This window comes from Palaemon carinicauda, chromosome 26 (assembly GCF_036898095.1).
Source record: "Palaemon carinicauda isolate YSFRI2023 chromosome 26, ASM3689809v2, whole genome shotgun sequence".
NCBI classification, from domain to species: domain Eukaryota; kingdom Metazoa; phylum Arthropoda; class Malacostraca; order Decapoda; family Palaemonidae; genus Palaemon; species Palaemon carinicauda.
In genome coordinates this window covers 34,878,173-34,902,011 of record NC_090750.1, presented here as the reverse complement: position 1 = coordinate 34,902,011, position 23,839 = coordinate 34,878,173, and the positions used below count along the sequence as shown (strand labels likewise).

General features: G+C 30.7%; 1 protein-coding gene across 6 annotated transcripts in view; it reads right to left on the bottom strand.

Annotated features, from left to right (window-relative positions):
- The window catches only part of RhoGAP68F (Rho GTPase activating protein at 68F), a 379,237-nt gene that overhangs the window by 104,957 nt on the left and 250,441 nt on the right, over positions 1–23,839 (bottom strand). For 3 of the 6 annotated variants that reach the window (XM_068349546.1, XM_068349547.1, XM_068349548.1), the window contains one exon: positions 7,236–7,346. The exons of 2 other annotated variants lie outside the window; for them this stretch is intronic. In XM_068349546.1, coding sequence (XP_068205647.1) covers positions 7,236–7,346 — 111 coding nt within the window. Of the gene's footprint in view, positions 1–6,507; positions 6,584–7,235; positions 7,347–23,839 lie in introns of those variants that run through there. One more of the 6 variants, XM_068349549.1, reaches the window with a different exon arrangement.

The following is a 23,839-nucleotide window of genomic DNA, read 5'->3' as shown; positions in this document are numbered from 1 at the left end:
CAATCAGGGTCAGAGCGAGAACAGTACTCAAAAGGGGGAATGCCATATAATTTAAAAAGCAAAAAGACGGCAGAGATTTCCATATTCTGCCCTTTTTCCTAAAACATTCAGATTCACTTTCTTGGAAGTTGGATATATCATGTAATAAAAGGCTATGAAATAAGCCCAAAATTTCCTGGAAATCGATAAAATTTGACGATAATGTTGAAAGCTACAGGTAAATAACGTAAATTGCATAAGAAATGTTAATTGCCAGCAGCAATGGGATAATATAAACGGACGAAGAGAGAAACTAATCAAGTTTACATAAAATAAAGTTTTCAAAACCATAACCTCTAGTTATATAAAACCCGAAGAATATTATAACTAACATAATATAAATAACCACAGGAAGAGCGACTGTTAAAAACAATATAAACATTAATAACATATATATTTAGAATATAAAAAAATCATTGTTAACGAACCCATGAAACTACTCATTCTAAAGGCCAGCTCTGTAAGAGTAAATCTTCTTTTAACAACAACAAAAACAACAATAACAATAACAATAATAATAATTCTAAAAATGCAATGGCCAAAACCTCTTACACAATGACGCCAGTCTTTAGAAACAATTAAATCTTTTTTTTCTTTTTTGAATAAACTTGAAACCAAAGATGACAGAGAAAATACGGGGAAATCTACCTACAAACGCATTGTTATCAAATGATTGCTTTGTTTACTTATCGTTATTGTTACAACAGGAAGTAATTATCAGTATTTATGGTTAATATTGTTGTTACTAAGGAAATTAAAATTATTAACGCCATTGTTATTATCATCACTAATACGAAACTTATCAAAATAGATCAATAAGATTAAAAGCCAGAATCCAACTACATCCTATTTACTATCAGCTAGTTTATTATAGCAGTAAAATATTATCTTAATCATCAGAATTTCTATTTTAATCATTATTCCTATTATTCATAATAAGAAAGCACTCATACAAATCTATCAATTTGCCAAGCAAGCTTCACCAGAACAAAACTCAGATTTATGAAAAAGAAGAAAATAATGCAGAACAAAAGATATAAAATACCGAACACACCTATTAAATAAATAAAGTGCATGAATACATTATTCATCTGAAACCCTTCAAGGTGATTTCTCACGATGGCAATTAGAAATATTTAAAATCTCGGATAATGACAACCAGTTTGCCCTTGAACGACAGCGAACACACTACGACGAATATACATAACTCTGTCCTGGAGGGGATGTCCTTTGTTACTCGCCCAAGGACGTGGGGATGACCACCTGACCACCTACGCGTAAGCACGCCAAGAATCTGCCAAGGCGGTTGAGCCATGACGTCTTTAAGGCCAAGGACATCATACACTGTTTAATGCGCATTGATTGACTACTTAAAATTAAGATGAACAAGGAAGAAAATAAGGAAAAAAATGTATGAAAATGAGGATAAGCGTTTGAATAAAATAGAAAATGTCTGTTTGATGGAAAAATAATATAAAAATATACTTGTTCAAATTCAAAATGATTTTTTAAAGATAATGTTTATTCCTAATGACAAGTACATAGACTTTCCTTATTGAGAAAATGAATAGCATAGGAAAATGCTATTTCAAATTTCTGCAAATTTATCTTGTATAAAATATTTCCCACAAGCAAACTAGACAAAAAATATGCAGTTAAAAAAAAAAAATCACCTGCATAACAGGAGACAAGCTAAGGAATGATGTCATCTTAAAAGAATTAATGTTGTCTGAAATACAACAAGGAAAAAAAAATAAGAGCATAAATGCTTAAAAAAAGTGGCTGGAACAAAGCGTTCGATAATAAGCAAAAAATTACATGATATCATGATTATAAGTAAAAAAAATAGCATCCAGAAATTTGGAATTTAGTTGATAATCGGGTTTAAGTAGACGTCAATTAAACTACAACTACCGAACATGATAACAATGACGCCAACGATAATGATGATGATGAAAAAAAGATAAGTGTTGCAAAACTCCATCCAAAGAGATAAATGACAATCACTTGACTTGAGCGCCAGCATTACTGTATAAACATGACATATCAATAGCCACGATCTAGATCTAATCTTTCTTCAAAATAAAAACACACGATTCATACTACCAAGACCATATAATGTTATCAAGGCCAATCTCCAGAGTGTACACACACACACACACACACACACACACACATATATATATATATATATATATATATATATATATATATATATATATATATATATATATATTAAAATTACAGTGCAGCAGTTAACCTGGGTGAAAAAGAAGTGTTTTGTAATCTTAGTGTTGTCAGGTGTATGAAGAAAGGAGAATCTGTAAAGAATATACCAGACTATTCGGTGTATGTGTAAGCAAAGGGAGAGTGAACCGTAACCAGAGATAAGGTTCCAATGTAGTACTGTCTGGCCAGACAAATGACCCCATAACTCTCTAGCGGTATATATGTGTATGTACACACACATATATATGTGTATATATACAATTTATATACATGTGGTTGTGTATATATATATATATATATATATATATATATATATATATATATATATATATATATATATATATATATATATAAATGACTCCATAACTCTCTAGCGGTATATATGTAAATATGTGTATGTACGCACACATATATATGTGTATATATACAATTTATATACATGTGGTTGTGTGTGTATATATATATATATATATATATATATATATATATATATATATATATATATATATATATATATATATATATATATAAATATATATATAAATATATATATATATATATATATATATATATATATATATATATATATATATATATATATATATATCTAAAATAAACTATCAATACTTCAGTAATAAATCTTGTACTAAGATTCTTCGTAAAAGTCTTCCTTAGAATGTCGAGCGTGATGATACTCTCAAGGTCAGAACGTCTTAATGCTAATTCATAATTCCTTTACCGACCTATTTCTCAGGCGTTCATTCTATGCTTCTTTTCCTTATACAAACGTTTTATTTGCTTAGTTTATTATTATTTTTATTTAAGTATATCTCTCATGGTTCCAGATGTCTTTTAACAAAAACGGTTACTTTTTTAGATGAACGTGAAATATTACTAGATTTTGAATAATATATTATCAATAATAATTGAGTTTACTCCGTTTTCAACGAAATGACATGTTTCAAACTATTTTTTTTTTTATTATGTTAGGCAGCTTGCAAAATCAATGTCTAATTCCCCTAACGTTCGAGATAAAAGATTATTTTACTAGCATGCAAGGACGTCGAAAGAGCAATGACACCGGTATAAATATTCCTAGGTAAACTGAGTATAATTACAGTAAAGTCTTCATAAATGCGATAATTTGGTTATGTGAATGGATCGTAATTTATGTACCTATCAATTGGTTCTACCAAGTGTCCTTACTGCCATCACTATTTTTAGTTTGTCAGATATCCTTAGATTATGGATATGAAGTCCGTATGATTTGTTTACACTTTAGTCATGTTTCTGACTTGACCGAGGTATCATGAAGTCTTTTCCAAATTAAACAGATATGAGTCGGATAATTTTGATTATCATCATTAGATTTTCCACAAACAGATTGCGGAATAATTGTTGGTGAGCACCACAATGACTACAGGAATATAATCTCTACACCCAGATAATTTTATTGACAAATAAAATTTTCTTCAACTACATACAGCTCATCGAAAAAATTCTAATTTTTATTAAAAATTCACATATCCTATCTGTATATCTCAACGGCACAAAAACGGTAAACTGAGTCTTTCAAGATGTTTGTCAACCTGCATATCCTGAAGATTTTTTAAAAATTTATGTAATAATCTTCCATGTTTTGAATATTGTTCTGCTGTTCAATCTTACATAGTTGAACAGAAACTCGCGGTTTACTAAATTCTTATCCTGTTTCTGACCATCGCTTGCATTCGGATCTCTGCCAATACCTTCTCCCACGTAGTATTAAGTATATAGTTAATTCCAATCTTGCCTTTTTTGTAGGACCCACAACTACATAACATTCTAGAAGTCTTAATCTAGCTGTGAATAAATTGTTGAATGATCTTTCTAATCAAGCAGTGGAATCTGTTGAACTTTAAAATTTCAAACATATTACCAATGAATTTTCATTCAGCATCTTCGCATATACTTCGATTTATAATCTATCTGTTGCATATTTATCCAACGTTGTTATTTATCTTGATGCATTCTATTTTCTTCTCTCTTTTGTAGTTTATACTCTCCACCTTTTTACCGTCAAGTAGCGTTAAGTACCACTCGAACTTTTAGCAATATACTCGTGCGCTTCACATTAGGGTTGCACATTTGCTTTTAGTAATAATAATAATAATAATAATAATAATAATAATAATAATAATAATAATAATAATAATAATATTAATAATATTAATTAGCATGAGCAAATATACATTGGACAAGCTAATTAAGTTGAAGTTAGAGAGCCAAGATCATAGTCTTTGTATTGGTTCATACGAATAAAACAGTCATATGTTGGGGAAAAAAGAAAGAATGAAAACTTGTATTTCCCAGAGGTTACAAACAACTTCAACAAATTTCATCTATGCCGGCTACGAAGATGTACAAGCACAGATGCAATAATACATCCATGTTATACACAAATACAACTTAAAGACAAACAATAAATATAAAATTGGTTTTCTAGATACTTTTAACGTAAATTTGGTTGGCTTGCGATTGACCACTTTATGCGTTGGCAGCCCGTCAAGCAATTTAAATACCAAAATGATGTTCATAATAAAAATTTAGATCAGTATAGAAATTAAATATCAATTTCAGCTTTACATTAAGAAAAATACTAAAATAAGTCAAGAAAGAAATGAAATGAGTTAATAACACAACAAAATACGAAAGCAACACCAACCCACAAAATTTTTTAACAGGCAACCTGACATTTGCAATAAAAATATTTATCAAAGGCTTTGTGCTTACTAGAAACTTCAAGAACTGGATCAATTTCGATGATACAATGAGAAAAAAGAATAGTCACAGAATGACATTGTGAGAAGTTAGCTAGATAGCTGTGATCACAAGACTAGAAAAGGAATTGAAATGATAAACAGCCACAATCAGGTGAATTATATGAAGGAATTAATCAGCAAATTCAACGAAATTAAAGTGACGCGCAGATTTCGAACGGTGAAGGAAGAAGAATATGGAAATCTGCACAATTCGAATGTAATAGCAATGGAGAGGGAATGAAGACCTAAAAGTAGCTTGATACTTGGCATGAAAGAGATGATGCTCATCATCCCGGATGTGTGGGAATCAGTACAAGACGATGAATGAATGTCACAATATGGTTAAGGGGATTTGATTGAATGCACATGCAGTCTCCTGTGCATATGCATGAAGTGGATATTACTTTGGAAGTTTTATGCACAGGAAGTTCATCCCGATTCAATAATTTAAGTATGACTAATTAGATAGAAAAAAAATTATAATTAATATTCACGTAGTGTGTATATATGCATGTATATACATATATATATGTATATATATATATATATATATACATATATATATATATATATATATATATATATATATGTGTGTGTGTGTGTGTGTGTGTGTATATTTGCATATATATATAATCATATATATTATATATATACATATATATACTGTGTATATATACATACACAGTATACATATATATATATATACATATATATATATATATATATATATATATATATATATATATACTGTATATATATATATATATATATATATATATATATATATATATATATATATATATATATATATATTGTGAAGATCAATTATATATACGTTTGATTCTCTAAATAGTTATACTAGAATTGCTGAATCGGGATGAACTTCCTGTGCATAAAACTTCCCCAGTAATAGCCATTTCCAGGCTATTCCAGGATGTTGAGCCTCTTCTCTTTCACGCCAAGTATCCAGCTCATTTTAGGTCTTCATTCCCTCTTCATTGCTATTACATTCGAATTGTGCAGATTTCTATATTCTTCTTCCATCGCCGTTCGAAATCTGCACGTCACTTCAAATAAGTTGATTTTGCTGATCAATGCACACGCATATGTATGTGTTCGTGTATATGCAGACTTATATGTGTATACACATGTGAGAGTATGCCCAAACATACATAAATATATATATTCTATGAATAAATTATTTACACCAATACTCATCAGAGAGAGAGAGAGAGAGAGAGAGAGAGAGAGAGAGAGAGAGAGAGAGAGAGAGAGAGAGAGAGAGAGAGAGAGAGTATGAACCATATAATAATACAAGACTGCACATCAAAATGAAATCCTCAGACCCATTACCGCACGTATCCCACGTAATTGCACTTGTATGTGTAGTGCGCGTCAATTACCTGGGGACATGCTGTACTTATCGTTACGTACATACCTGCGATGTCGAGAACATCTGGCAAGATGACGAGGCTGCTGTGCCTTTTCTGCATATCGCGGAGGGTTCATGCTGTTAAATGTGAGATGGGTTAGTTATGAACACCGTGGGTGCTGAGTTGCATTTTAGAAACAAAATGACAACAGGAAAATCTTTGAGTGCTGTAATTGTTACCCAGAAAAAACCATGCATATATCAAGTTTTAGTGACACCGTAAGCAATAGGCGTGCAATTAATTCATTACAGAAAACAAGAGAACGCTTATGCAGTGAATATTAAAGAAAAATCAGCAGGCAATGTGAATAGAAAACTGAAAAGATTGAATCAAGGTGTTATTGACATTTTCATGAGAATGTTCAAGATATTTAAGAAGAAAGCGTCAATAATTAGTGCCATGCAAAATGGTGAGCAACTTACTCCTTTCCTTTGTTAAGCAGATGAAACCCCAAGCACAATGTAAATGTCACGAAAAAATGAAAATAAGGTAGACTGAAGAATGTCTTCCGTTATTTCAGAGTGCCATGCAGTGCCAACCGCAAAATAATGAAGAGCTTGCTTTCCTTTTTCGGAGAACGCTACCTCATGCAACATGCAAAGTTCAAAGTGCAAGAAGAAGTAATGCTCAATGAGCCATGCAAACACCAAAGTGCAAAAGAATAGAGAAGGCAGACGGAAAAGATCCCCGTCTTTACTGATCTCTGTCTTTGGCTTTTCTTCTTCTCGCTTACCCGTGACAGAACTGGCACTGTGCAGTTCGGTGTCGTCGAATTCGAGGTTGGGTTCGTAGTCGTGGTAATCGCTCAGACTCGGATACGGGTCATCATTGTCTCCGTACGAGGCTGTGGTGGTGGTGGTAGTTTTGGAGATGAGGCCGTCGAAGCCGACATTAACAGTACGAGAAGCAGCATCGGAAGACAATTTTCAGACGAGATGAACAACCCATACGTATAACGACACACCACACGAAGCAGAGACGAGAGTTTGAGGAAAAAAGGGGAGGAAGAGAAAGTTCCAAATTAGAACTTTGTAAAGTAACAAAATTCATTTTTAAAAATTTCACATTTTTTTTTTTTGCATTTCAATTATCATCGAAATAAGGCATATATTATTGCATCCCTTTTTAGTTATTTTATAATTTTATTTTACCTTCAGATGTCATTATCACTACACCTGTTTCTCACAGAAATAGAAATCTTGAATATTTTCCTTCTCATTTCTACTATTTAAAAAAATTATCACTACACCTGTTCATCATAAAAAACTCATTTATTTTTATATATTTTTCTTCTCATAGTTACTTAAATTTTTCGTTACTTCAAAAATTTGATTTATGATCTAAACACTATCACCATTTTCATTTTAACATCAAAGACATGATGGATCAAATTTCCAAATAATATACACAAATCCAAATTCCTGTAATACAATTAGACATCCGTATCATACTATTAAAAAAATATTTCATTAATTAAAAAAACTAATTTAAATCTAACTATAAATAATTATAATTATGCCATTTCGTAATACTAAATTCCCAGTTAAACAAAATATTCCAACCCCCCCAAAAAATTATTCTGAATTAGCCACGAAGACACATGGTCGCACACCTAACATTATATTACAGAACAAGGAGATCCTATCGGAACAATGTATTGCAGCAGAAAATCCTACAAATCTATGAAATAAACAAAACATGAGAAATCAGAAATAAGACAATGCGGGAACCTCCTTTATTAGCCAAGAAAGTATAACTGTATTTGGCAGGAAATAATAAATGAGAAAATAAACAATGTTGCAAGATCTCTTACTGATTATAAAATGAATATAAAATCAACTAAAGCTAAAAAAAATATGCTGATATATACTTTATGGGGGAAACTATTAAGATATCAAACAAAAAACACACATATAAGAACACAAAACATGTTAAAATAAACAATAGAGCCTAATACATTTCCCCTGTTGGAGCCCTTGGGCTTATAGCATCCTGCTTTTCCGACTAGGATTGTAGCTTAGTAAGTAATAAAAATAATAATAATAATAATAATAATAATAATAATAATAATAATAATAATAATAATAATAATAATAATAAGAAGAAGAAGAAGAAGAAGAAGAAGAAGAATAACATTGAATCAATAAAACTCACACAAAAGAAAGAGAATAAACCTGAGTGGAAGAATCTTTATTGGCTAACATAATAAGCTATAAAGCAGTAAAACAAATACTATATTAGTAGAGCACTTATTGACAATACGTTGTTAAAAACTACAACCAAAATTACAAGATGCTGTTTACAAGAAATTAGTAATGGTAATTGACCTCAAATATGTCACCATGATAAATGTTTACTGCAGACGTTAACTACCGCTTACAAAACAATACTTCAGTGCTTTAATTTTCTGTATATGAAGTACTAATCGGTAACTTGCTGCATTGCAATCACACCTAAGCAGAAAATACGAGAAAAACGGACTAAATAGGTTAATATCCTCCTATATGAGAAATAAAAACGTAACCATTACATACTAAAAGAAAATCAGGTAACATATATACATAATATATATATATATATATATATATATATATATATATATATATATATATATATATATATATATATATATATATATATATATATATTTATATATTTATTTGTGTGTGTGTGTTCTTAACAACACTATGTCTTTTCCCACGAGTACCTCTAATAGAAAACAAACACGCAGAGAGAGAGAGAGAGAGAGAGAGAGAGAGAGAGAGAGAGAGAGAGAGAGAGAGAGAGAGAGAGAGAATAATGGTAGAGTCAATTTCATGCAACAAATTAGTAAAAATTTCATACAACAATCGTCGAAAATAAAGTCTATGTTGCCATGGCAATCTCATTCACTGCAGAATTTCAACTTTTTTTCGTTTATATTAAAATTCAACACTGATCATTCGCTCTTGGTCACATGATCGAGACTAAATGGAACTGAGACCAATGCAAGTGTAATGTTTCTTTTCTTATGAATTCAAAGTATTTATAAATCTACAAAAGAAAAAAAAATACATAAAAACTAGACAACATTCAATGGGATATGCAGTGGCCCAGGAAATATAAAGGATGGGTAAATATTCTAATATATGTCAACTGTGAAGGAAAATGTATATGGAATTGCCGAAAAATTACAGATTATATTCGTAAAATATGCAGCCAAAAATAGTACACGGTATTGTAATAGAGAACTTTTACTATTAAGCTGGAGAAAAATAAAATTCAATGTGCAATGTTAGATTTCCATTGACGGTTAAACATACAGTAATATAATTGGAATAAGATGCAATGAATTACCATATAAATCTAGAAAACACAAATAAACGGACAAGAATAAATCTCTTCGAAATGCATCTCAATGGGCATCTATCTATTGTACACCAGAGGGTAAAAACCGGGAATAAATCAGTTCTTACTGTAAATACAACATGACTCCCAGCAAAGAGACAAGTATCTCTGAAATATAACCTAACAGGTAATCCTGCAAAGAAACAAAATATCCAAAAAATATAATATAATCGGGTGTAAAAACACAGTCTACTTCAAAATCAAATCCAGCATATAATGTGGCCAAGACTGCATTAGAGGATTCGCTCGGCGCCAAGTAAGATAAATCACTCCAGCAGCAGCAGCAATGAGCAGCAGCCGCAGGTTGTCAGCCCCAGGGCAACCACAATAAGGCTCATTACATCGTTTCCGCGTTCTCCAGAGACAAGAATTCTCGCAGATGGCTACTTTCACAAAGGGAGAACGGCGCTAGATACTAAGTCGAGGTGCAGACGCCTCACCATCAATCTTAATATTGTAAATGTAAGGTTATATGAACTGGTAATTTAATGGTATTTTTTAAAAAGATTTTTAAGAGGAACCCTAAATACCTGATACTTTGATAGTATCCTGCTTTTCCAGTTAGGGTTGTAGCTTAGCTAGTAATAATAATAATAATAATAATAATAATAATAATAATAATAATAATAATAATAATAATAATAATCTGAAAAACAAAGAAAAAGTCAAATGAATTTAGCACAAAATTCTTGTTTTCTTGGCAACGACCTAAAAAATAATACAATCATATAGTTATCATATATTCACTTTCATGAGAAACCCAAAAGCACAAAGAGCACCAGACAGTCATTTTCCACGCATGACCTAGAAAAATATTTTCAGCTTTTATTAAAACAAAAGAGCTGGCAACTTAGTTTATTTTCAATAAAATAATATGCTATCTTCCTTGAAAAGACGGCTGTAGGGATGGAAAACTTTCTTTTTAAAGCTAAGACTACCAGTAAAGGTGGATGGTAAAGAGATTGGATCAAAACTTCGAAAAATTGAATGAATGAACTCTGCATAAATGAAAAACCTCTAAAAATAATGCCTATGCGAAAAAGAAATATTACTTTAAAAAATATGATCACATTTCATAACAGGAAAAAGAACATGAACATTACTTAACTATGAATATGTGAACTTTTGAAAAGTATCACACACTAAGTTACAAACACAAAACATTCATATAGCATGAAAGATTTATTTGTGGTTAGATTACATTAACCTTGAGCCTGAAAGGACTCTCATTCCTTAAGTGTCCTTAGGAAGGAGAGAGAGAGAGAGAGAGAGAGAGAGAGAGAGAGAGAGAGAGAGAGAGAGAGAGAGAGAGAGAGAGAGAGAGAAGACGTGCTGAATATCAGTAATGAAAATAGACACAGTAATGAAATTTTGCTAGTATAACCCCATAAAAAACTATTAAAGAAAAACAAACAAAACCGAGAAGAGACAAATATGACACATAAGGAGGTTGAAAAGTGCAACAAAGTCCTTTTATGTCGAGCATACAAATGGCGCTGCATTTTTAGAGTTTTCTTTAAGAGCACACTCGGCGGGGAAAGGTCACATCTATGAAAAGCTAGAAAGAATAAGCCCTTGGACCTGTACTTGGAAACGGTAAAATATCTGGGTAATTTTTCTGAATGAGATAAACATATTCTAGGGACAAAATATTATTTACAATAAATAGCTTGACATATTCCGAGAGAGAGAGAGAGAGAGAGAGAGAGAGAGAGAGAGAGAGAGAGAGAGAGAGAGAGAGAGAGAGAGAGAGAGACTAAAATATTTGGGCTTGAGACAGAGTGAAAGAGTAAACCCTATACAATGAATACTTATATTAGTAAACAAGAAAGACTATAAGAAGTAACTATTCACAGCATGACTTTTTACTGTAGTAGCATCAGAAAAACAAGGCAAATATATTTTTTCGATTAATTCTAACTAAATCAATTAGCAATTCATGTTGATTATTATTAACGAAATCTTTTATCCGTGTAAGAAACATTTCTTTAAAAAGACAACCTAGGAAAGAAAAATGCAATATCCATTATCGAATTAGATATTTTCACAAGCAAGAAAAGAATCTTCAAAACAGAAAATGTAATACGCATGCGTAAGCTCATCTAATATTAACGGCCGGCAAACTCACTGCGTAGCTTCTTTGAAAATATTTTTTTTCTTTGTAAGCAAACTCAATTTGCAGACTCTGCAGGGGTTAAACAATATTACATAAATTTTATCCATTTATTCTTTTTTTTTCAACAAAGTATTATTTTCTGAACTTTTTTTAAGCAAAAGAAGAACCTCGCGACTTCAACCCAGGTGAAGTAAGCCATAAATTCTTTACTTTATTTATTTCTTATGTAAAATATCTACGATTTCAGTTATTTTCTATCAAGTAAAAATAAATAAAAAATAAATTTCAACCCGGGTGAAATCATCCCTAAAAAAAATTCTTTATTTTTCTGATTTAGAATATCTGCGAATTCTGTTATTTTTCTACCGAGTAGAAAAAAAAAAAAAAAAAAAAAAAAAAAAAAAAAAAAAAAGGAAATCAGATAATGGAAGTCTACATTTCAAATAACGAACAAGACTCGCGCAAATTTCATGTGTATAAACTAGAACCACCACCACCCCTAGACGTAATACAATACATGTACAGTATGTGGGCAAATGCACCTACACACATACGCATAAAGCCACAGGTCTACATAAAATATAGATGGATAGATACACACACAAAACAAACATACAAAAACAATAGGAGTGCCAGGGGGGGGGGCGAGGGGGCGACGAATGAAGGGGTTATTGAGCCTATTACCTTTCAAGGAGTTGAAGAGTATTCACCGAATGCGAATGAAAGGAAGAAGGTTGATGAATGCATTAAATTGGTGGTAAGAACAATTGATTAGGGAAAATATAAAGAAGTAATAAAAGGGTCTCTTTAGCAGGTACAGTCCTATGGAAAAACTGAAAGAGGATAGGTTGGTGAAACGAATCTAGTACATACAATTCTGAAACGTTAAACAAAAGGAGGGTAAGGCCTATATTCATTGCTCGATGGTGGAAGAAGTGTGGGAAAAAGGTCTGCATGTTTAGTTTTATTCATATTAAAAAAGAAAAAAAATGTGGGCGTGATAAAGACAGTGAGTTGTAAGATTCGATGCTCGACTTTCTTCGTGAGCGTGTGAACCGTGTTTTTTTTTTTCTTTCTTTTTTGTAACGTAACATGACCAAGATAATCTATAACTAGAGGCCTAGCTGACACTGTTTTTGTATACCAGGTAATAATCAAATAGCGACAGCCTCAAATCACACAAGGATTATTTAACCTCCTTTTCCATTCGTTATTCAAAAATAGACGAAAGACGCACACACACAACACTTACGTACAGCAAATATACTGCACATACAAACAGGCATATGCATATATATATATATATATATATATAATATATATATATATATATATATATTTCATTTGCGTCAATAGGTATAGGAAGAGATGATATATATACAGTATATATATATATATATATATATATATATATATATATATATATATATATATATATATATATATATATTTCATTTGCGTCAATAGGTATAGGAAGAGATGATATATATACAGTATATATATATATATATATATATATATATATATATATATATATATATATATATATATATATATATATGTTTGTCAATAGGCATTGGGAGAGATGATATAAATATATATATATATATATATATATATATATATATATATATATATATATATATATATAATATATATATATATATATATATATATATATATATATATATATATATATATATATATATAATATATATACATACAGTATATATATAATATATATATATATATATATATATATATATATATATATATATACATACAGTATATATATATATATATATATATATATATATATATATATATATATATATATATATATATATATATATATATACAGGGCAGTAGATCCTCTCCACATGGCATACGCGGAAATGGAATTGGTCATCGATCGTGGTGTCATTCGTCAGTCATCAAGTGGATTTGTGGGTCACCTCCCTCGTCAATACAAGGGTCATAATATTATTCTCGAAGTATGAGACAGAGAGGTGCACTTCTTTACATTATACTGCTTATTGTTTTTTTTCGTTTTTTTTTAACTATCTTAGATACATAATATATGCATTCCTTTTAATATGCATAGTAATTCTAATGATATGCTAATCATGGTGATATATATATATATATATATATATATATATATATATATATATATATATATATATATATATATACATATATATATATATATATATATACATATATATATATATATATATATATATATATATATATATATATATATATATATATTTGTATTTTTCCATATGATTTTTTATGATAATAAAGATTATAGTTATACAGTAATTATTGCATACTTTGAAGCTCTAAGGTGACGTTTCTCTCCATGATGATTATCAACTATTATATTTGCTATTAATCATTTTAAAACTATTTTAATTGCTGCTAATGTATTATGGTTACTCTTACAACAATCATTTTGTAGTCATAGATATTTCAACCATCTCAGAATCATTATTGCAACTGGTATTGCGGCTATTATATTCTGAAGACATACATATTAATTGGTGAAAAAGTAACTCTATATCTCTACATTGAATGCTTACTTTTACACGATATAATGAAATGATCTGCCTCTCATAAAACTGAGTGATCTTTACGATAATACCCTTTTGCTAATTAACTCTGTCACAATCTTTAAAATGTGTATTACTTCCCACAGTAGCTATTATTCAAATGTTGTTTAAAATTTTATAGTTTCTACACCACCTACAGTATATATTCAGGTTACTATGGATCAACCCTTGATAAATTATTGCAAGTCAGTCACAAAGCTATATTAATCGGTTAAATATATTAATGGAATACCAATGAAAGGTCATTGGCATTCAATCAATCAAGTAAACATTTAAAACCTGCTTGGACACGCTTCATCAAAGTTCCAAATAAAGTCACGCAAAGCCATTTTTATGGGTTGAAGGTACCATCGTTTCAAGGTTGTGTAATTATTGGAAATGAAATACTCCAAAAATTTCTTTAGTGACTTCCTAGCCTCATTGAGGATTATGGAGGTTCATAACAAACGTGTAAAGGTTTCGTTAACTGCCGTTCATCTAAAACTTTTCAAAGATTTGGTTCACTGCTGTTCACATCAAACCCTTAAAGGCTTGATTCCCTGCCGTTCACATAAATCCCTTAAAGGTTTGGTTCACTGTTGTTCATATAAAACCCTTAAAGGTTAGGTTTACTGCCGATCGCATCAAACTCTTAAAGGTTTTGGTCCCTGCCGTCAACATAAAAACCCTTACATATCTAGTTCAATGTTGTTCCTCAAAAAAACATTCACATCAAATCCTTAAAAGTTTGATTTACTGCTATTCACATCAAACCCTTAACAGTTTGATTTCCTTCCATTCGTATTAATCCGTTCAAGGTTTGGTTCACTGTCGTTCACATCAAACCCTTAAAGGTTTGATTCACTGCCATTCACTTATGGGTTGACAACGCTAGAGCCATTGTCACACGTAAGGTTAGTCAAAGATCGACCGACGTGCCATTTACCTCAAACCTATTAATGTTTGGTTCAATACTGTTTGTATCCTTAAAGATTTGGTCACTGGCGTGCACAGCAAACCTTTAAAGTTTTGGGTCACTGCCATTCACATGAAACCCTCAAAGTTTTTGTTAACTGTCGTTGGCATCAGGTTGGGTTCACTGCCATTAAATAGAACATTTAAAGGTTTGGGTCAATACTATTCACACGAAACCCTTAAAGGTTTGAGTCACTACTATGTACATTAAATCCTTAAAGGTTTGGTTTATTTCCATTAGAATCAAACCCTTGAAGGTTTGGTACATTGCCGTTCACATCAAGCCCCTAAGGATTTGGTTTATTGTTAATCACATCAATAACTCATAGGTTTTATTCACTGCTATTTACCTAGAAACCCTTGCAGGTTCGTTGCAAGATGCATTATGTTTTCGTTTTATAACAAGGAAAGAGCACTGGATGTGGTAAAATACTTCTGTTTTAAGTGATGTTGGGACTGGTACAAGTGTTAAGTTATTATTCTTATTCATAGAGTGGGGGAGAAAAAAGAACTTCACAAAGCAGTGTACTGAAGAAATATTTTCTATTTATATAATTTCTTTACTCTACTTTGCAAGGTTTTTCACTGAAATATTATTACCACTAACACAGGAAAACTATGAGTTGAACTTCGATTCAAAAGGCCAATTTCTTTCTCAATGGTTATCAAATACAGTTTGCTTACTTTTGCCTTTCAGATATTTTGCCATATCATGATCCTCTTTAATCAAATTAAACGTTTTAGTAATTCTGCATCTTGCTTGCCATCCCTAAGACACTTCTTATATAAAATCGTCACAGGGTTGTGGTGGCCGATGTGATAGCGTCTCTGACTGGTGAACGCCAGACTGAGGTTCGAGTCCCGCTCAAACTCGTTAGTTTGTTTGGTCACTGCAACCTCACCATCCTAGTAAACTAAGGATGGGGGGTTTAGGGGAGCCTATAGGTCTATCTGCCGAGTCATTAGCAGTCATTGCCAGGCACTCTTTGGTCCTAGCTTGGGTGGAGAGGGGGCTTGCGCGCTGATCATATGTGTATATGATTGGTGTCTAAGGCATTGCCCTGCTCGATAAGGCGAAGTCACTGTCCCTTGCCCCCGCCATTCATGAGCGGACTTTAAACCTTTAAATATGCTTTTATGGAAAATTTGGCAACCCAGTTATTTTTCACCTTGAAACTTCGTTCAATCGGTGTAAGAGGCATTTTGAAAGAAATATCGCAGTTATTCTATTCTGGTATTTTCGGGAGATGAGGAATATAACTCAACCTCCTCAAATTGGACCCGAATTCAATTTCTTGAGAGATATCAGCACATACAAACCGAGATTTCTCAATCACAATTCTTTTGAATAATAGATTTTCTAAGCTGTTAGTTAACTGGAAGATATAATACTCATTGCATTAACAGAACTTAGGGGTTTCCCAGTCAACCACACCCAAGAGTTTATAAGTATATATTTTCCAAATGATTACCTGGCTAGAAGAGACATGAATAAATAAACAGGATGAACACTACGGTTCCACACTGACGAAAATATTTGCGAATACTTCTCAAATTATCAGCTTTCGAACGAATATGACCAGTCAGTTTAGTTCGGATTACTTCCTTTTATGAAAAATAGTGAAGTTTTCTTCTATTAAAATAAAATTAAATTGATATAACAGGCCATTTCAGACCATAAAAACAAAGATTTTTTCAGTCTACGACAATCCCATTTCTTTCCCTAAGCTAAACTATATTTGACATACCACGTTATTAATAGGCAGTATGACTCAAGTCTATTTTCATAGCCTCTGTACCTTTCGCTACATAACAACGTTTTCTTGAAGACATAAGTTGATATCTAAAGTTCAACAATATGGAGACCGTTTAAAAAAATCGTAGTTCTTACAAAAAAGAAAAAAAAATGCACTACACTTCCAAATATTAAAGAAAACTATATCTAACATTCATATTTTTTCGGTAGCGAGACCTTATGGATAATAACACCCAACAAGAATTTTAATACCTTGAAAGTCAGGAATGTGAGGAGCCAAAAGTTTTCCAAACAAGGTTTCTCCCCTTTCCACTTTCTCGCTCTGTCTAAAAACGAGAAAACCAAATAGTCATCGTCATTTAAATAATGGCGTCGCCATCCCAATTTATGTTGTTTTCGTGGCGTAACACTGGAATTTTGGTTTAACATTTTCGCAGATTGAATGCGTCGCTTTCAATTTCACCTTTTTGTGAACTCAAGCCACTTTAAATGGAATTCGAGACGTCATTCAATGTGGGTCAATGTTAAATGGCTTTATGAAATTCTTGACCATTTAGAAACAAGTCTTCTTTGATTTATAAATCATCTCAGTTTTGGATCTATCGCCTAGACATAGAATGACGATTAAATAACCATACAGTTACGGATTACGAACTTTTTATAAAAAAAATGATTCAACTTCATATCTGATGTTAAAGTGGAATTTTCAATAAGGATCCAATTTTGAGCATGTCGAATTATAATTTGGGTTGTTCATGCATACTGACATTCATTATGCATAACCAGTAATGTATCGACTAAAAATACCTAACTTCATTCATGACTTAATCTTCACCCATGATTTTTACTTAACTCTGCGATACTCCCTCTGGATTCTGGCATTTCTTCGTGTATTAAGATATTAAAGACCCATGAAGACAAAATGCATTCTTGTTTCTGCTTTATCTTCACACCAAACCGATAACTCTCGTGCATTCAAATTTATTCTTTTATAAAAAGAGTTCATTGCTCTTAGAAACTTTCTTTCGATATCATACATTCTCAACCTTTAACATTTTTTTTTTTCTGAGCATGAAGTCCATCCTCGATTCAGCGTTGCATTGTGTTTTCATGAACACCATATTATTAAGGGGGAATCCTTGTTACTGGATACACACACCCACTCACATATATATATATATATATATATATATATATATATATATATATATATATATATATATATATACACCCATATATATATACATACATATATATATATATATATATATATATATATATATATATATATATTTTTTTTTTTTTTTTCCAATCAGTATGTAGTACTTGGTGAGTAGCTATATCTAACAGTTTTGCCTTCACTATCATAAAACTCAATACACCACACTACTCTATAAATTTTATTGTAGCAGTGACCAGATTATGAAATGATCTTCATAGTTGAATCGGAGGAGATTCAGAAGGTCAAACATATTGCGAATGCCTTTCTGTTGAACAAGTTAACATGAGTCTCACTACAAAGTTTATATATCCCTTATCTATTAAACCTTGTTACTGATCTTAATATACTTTACATTATTTTTTTTTTATTATCACTAATTTACAGTTTATTCCTCATCTCCATATTTCCTTTCCCGGTTGGATCCCTTGGGCTTATAACATTCAGCTTTTCCAATTAGGGTTGTAGCTTGACTAGTGATAATATATACACATATACAGTATATATTATATATATATATATATATATATATATATATATATATATATATATATATATATATATATATATACTGTATACAGTATATATTGTTTTCTACTGGAAACGGTTTTCAGTCTTGATTCAGTGGTTAAACTATGAATAGGTCAACTTGCATGTATATATATATATATATATATATATATATATATATATATATATATATATATATATATATATATATATATATATACATATACATATTATATATATATATATGTTTATATATATATATATATATATATATATTTGTTTATATATATGCATATATATATATTATATATATAAACATATATATATATATATATATATATATATATATATATATATATATATATATATATATATATATATATATATATATATATATATATATATATATATATACATTTATATGTATATATATATATATGTGTATATATATGCATATATATAAACATATATATATTATATATATAATATATATATATATATATATATATATATATATATATATATATATATATATATATATATATATATATATATATATATATATATATATATATATATATTCTTTATATATACATATGAATATCTCTTATACAGTAGGGTGAAGAATAGGAATTGAGACCTATTGGCAACAAGATCAAGAATTGCAAAGTAAATAATAATCATCCTCAACCTTTTGCTGGCTTATAGTAATAAATAAAAATTCAAAATCACTAAGAGATCACTTGTGTCATTTTCTCCATTCTAGGTCACTTAAATCTCTAACTGCTTTTATCCAATTGCTGTTAATTTTATTCGTACATACAGAAGAATCTCACAAAAGTTTCTTAAGTTATATTTTTAAGAATTATTTCTCGTACCAAGTCTTATCTCGTACAATCCAACCAGTACTAAGCATTTTTCCGTTAAATACATCTACTTTCTTTCATGGATATTAACAACCAAGAACAAAAAACTTATATTATAGGTAGAACCTGTTTCGCAAATGGCAAACTATTGATAGACCAAAAAACCTTAGTTCTTGAATGCCCTGGAGTACCACTGATTTCTTTCCAGTGATAACACGTTTCTTATCATTATGGTTATGACTTCCCTCTGACCATTCTAATAAAGTTTCTTGCATTATCCTTATACTCATAGGTAGTAAGTTGGCCAAGGCAACAGCCACCATTTGAGATACTACCTCTAGAGAGTTATGCGGTTCTTTGACTGGCCAGACATTACTACATCGGACCCTTCTCTCTGGTTTCTGTTCATTTTCTCTTTGCCTACACATACTCCGAATAGTCTGGCCTGTTCTTTACATAGTCTCCTCGGTCATCATACACCTGACAACACTGAGCTTACCCAAACAATTCTTCTTCACCCAAGGGGTTAATTACAGCACTGTAATTGTTCAGTGACCACTTTCCTCTTGGTAAGGGTAGAAGAGACAATCTGGCTATGGTAAGCAGCTTGTCTAGGAGAACACTCCAAAATACAACCATTGGGTAGTGCCATAGCCGATGTACCATGGTTTTTCACTGTCTTAGGTTAGAGTTCTCTTGCTTGAGGGTACACTCGAGTAAATTATTCTATTTCATTTCTTTTCGTTAAAATTTTTAAAGTTTATGTAGAAAATATCTATTTTAATGTTGTTACTGTTCTTGAAATATTTTAATTTTTTTATTTCCTATTCCAACTGGGCTATTTTCCCTGTTGGAGCCTTTGGGCTTATAGCATCCTGCTTATCCAACTAGGGTTATAGCTTATCAAGTAATAATAATCATAACATTATTGTGACCAACATACGGGACAAATTACAACTCTTAAGAATTGAAGTAAGATGAAAAATCACATGCAATAAAGACGAGAACATATGAGACCCTTTTTCGTTTAATAAATCTTCATACATTGATAAGAATAAACTTAAACCCTAAGCTTCACAGGACTACTGTCCTCGTAGTCTACAGGCAAGGACACTAGTACTTGTAAATGGGATGCAAGCAATGATCATTGGTTTAAAGTGTATTTCTATTAATATCTAAAGATTTATTACATATGGAAAGTATCCATTTAAAATTCTCATTATCATCATCATTAATAGCATTCTCATCTATAGCGCAAATATTCATTTGTAATTGTTAAACCGAAATACCATTAACTTGTTAACTATATATATATATATATATATATATATATATATATATATATATATATATATATATATATATATATATATATATATGTATATATATATATATATATATATATATATATATATATATATATATATATATATATATATATATATATATATATATATCAAAACACGCAAATTAAAACAAAATGGAATACAAGAGGAATCGTAAAATGAAAGTCCAAATTGGAGTAATTTTTTCCCCTGATTATTAACTCAAATAAGTAAACATAATAAACAAATATACATCATAATTGATGGCCGCCCTTAATTACCAGAGAAAAGATCCAAAATGAACATGAAATCATTTAAAATTTCTATTAATGGTAATAAAAACTATAAAAATTACCGATAAACTAATTAAGAAAAAAGTGTTACTATACAAATACCACGTGTGTGTGTTTGCATATATATATATATATATATATATATATATATATATATATATATATATATATATATATATATATACCATGGAACTTCGTTAAAGGAAGAGGTATCATCGCTAAGCAGAATATATGTCTTAGCTCATCTATCTCTTTGTCTCTGTCTCTCAGGAATGAAGAAGGATGTCCCTGGCCGAGTTTCATTCGGGGCAAATACGAGGGTGATAACGACAAAGGGACGCCCACCCTAATCGACGACGACACCAATGATGGATACGCCTTTCATCCCGTTTTATTATTTCTCCTTTATACGCTCTGTTTGTCTGTGTGTGTGTGTGTGAGAGAGAGAGAGAGAGAGAGAGAGAGAGAGAGAGAGAGAGGAATGTGTTCCGGTCGTTCTAAATAATCGTGAACAAAAGAATAATAGCGAAACTAGTTGCACAGCCCATAAAATACTGACAATTAGCTAAGGAAGAAAGCTTTTTCTCATACTTATCCCACACTTATCTCACGTCTGTCTTTTATTATGAGCAATAAAACATTTCTAGCGATTTTACCAACTATCCCTTTTTCCTTTAGGGGAAAATTGTAAGATGACATAATGATATTTTGTTTTGCGTGAGAAATAATTACATTACACCTGCAGTAAAAGTAATATTATAATCACCTCCCCCATTATCAGTAATCTTATTTTTTTTTATTACTACAAGTAATAAAGGTAGTAGTGTAATGTACTCTTCTAGGAGGACACTACAAAATTAAACCATTGTTCTCTAGTCTTGGGTAGTGACATAGCCTCTGTACCATGGTCTTCCACTGTCTTGGGTTAGAGTTCTCTTGCTTGAGGGTACACTCGGGCACACTATTCTGACTAATTTCTCTTCGTCTTGTTTTGTTAAATTATTTAAAGTTTATATATGAAATATTTATTTTAATGTTACTGTTTTTAAAATATTTTATTTTTCCCTGTTTCTTTTCCTCACTGGGATATTTTCCCTGTTGGGGTCCCTGGGCTATAGCATCCTGCTTTTCCAACTATGGTTGTAGCTTAATAATAATAATAATAATAATAATAATAATAATAATAATAATAATAATAATAATAACCGATGAGCAAACCATGTAATACGGTCATTATGCATCTGTTCTATGAAAGATGAACGTCAAAAATACTAATAAAAAAAAAAGAACACAGCGTCATATCAATAATTTCAGCTGTAATAGCTTTAATGCTCCGGTAAGTACCGGTACCTAGAGTAGAGGATATTCTAACATGTATAGAGTTCCTATAAAAGAGTTGGAAAGCTTAATTTTAGAATGACCGTGTATAATCGGTCAATCTCTTTTTAACTGAAGTTCACAAGAAACTGATACCATTGAATGGTGACTTATTAAAAAGTGAAAATTTTCTTATTTTGTAGAGTGAACGTAACTACAAACTGGAAAACATATAACAAAAACTATAAATCTAGTCTGATATAATACATCGGGAAAATCAAGTCATTTCTCAACACAGACAACGATAAGCTAATGAAAAAAAGGAAAAAAATATACAAGAGAAATTTATTACTAAGTGTACAAATGATTCATTTTGTAACACCTTCAACGAGAGCAACAGCCACGGAGAGCTCTAACCGGTGCATAACCTTAATCAAAAAGACCTTCCTCTTTCCACATCTATCTAATAGGAACTTTCAATCACAGCACGAGAAGTGAAGGTAAATAACGGCACATAACATGCAAATGGAGATGATGAATTCCGTGCATCTTTTTGTTAGCAGAGAGAGAGAGAGAGAGAGAGAGAGAGAGAGAGAGAGAGAGAGAGAGAGAGAGAGAACGCTCGTGAAATGTGTATGGCATTTCTACTTTCAATTTCAATAGGCAAATCTCTTGCAGCATTCCACTCTCAATTGTTGGCTGAAATAGTAAAGTCGAAACGGATACTGCAAAGCCAATAATGAAATATTCTACATAGAGACTGTCTGGCAACCAGGACCATCAACACTATTTTACTTCTTTTAATATTTTTTTAACATTTTAGCATTCTCTATATTGTTCTTTTTGGCCTATTACACGTCATAACAACAACAACAACAACAGCAATAATAATAATAATAATAATAATAATAATAATAATAATAATAATAATAATAATTATTATTATTATTATCATTAATGTGGGATCTATATGAAA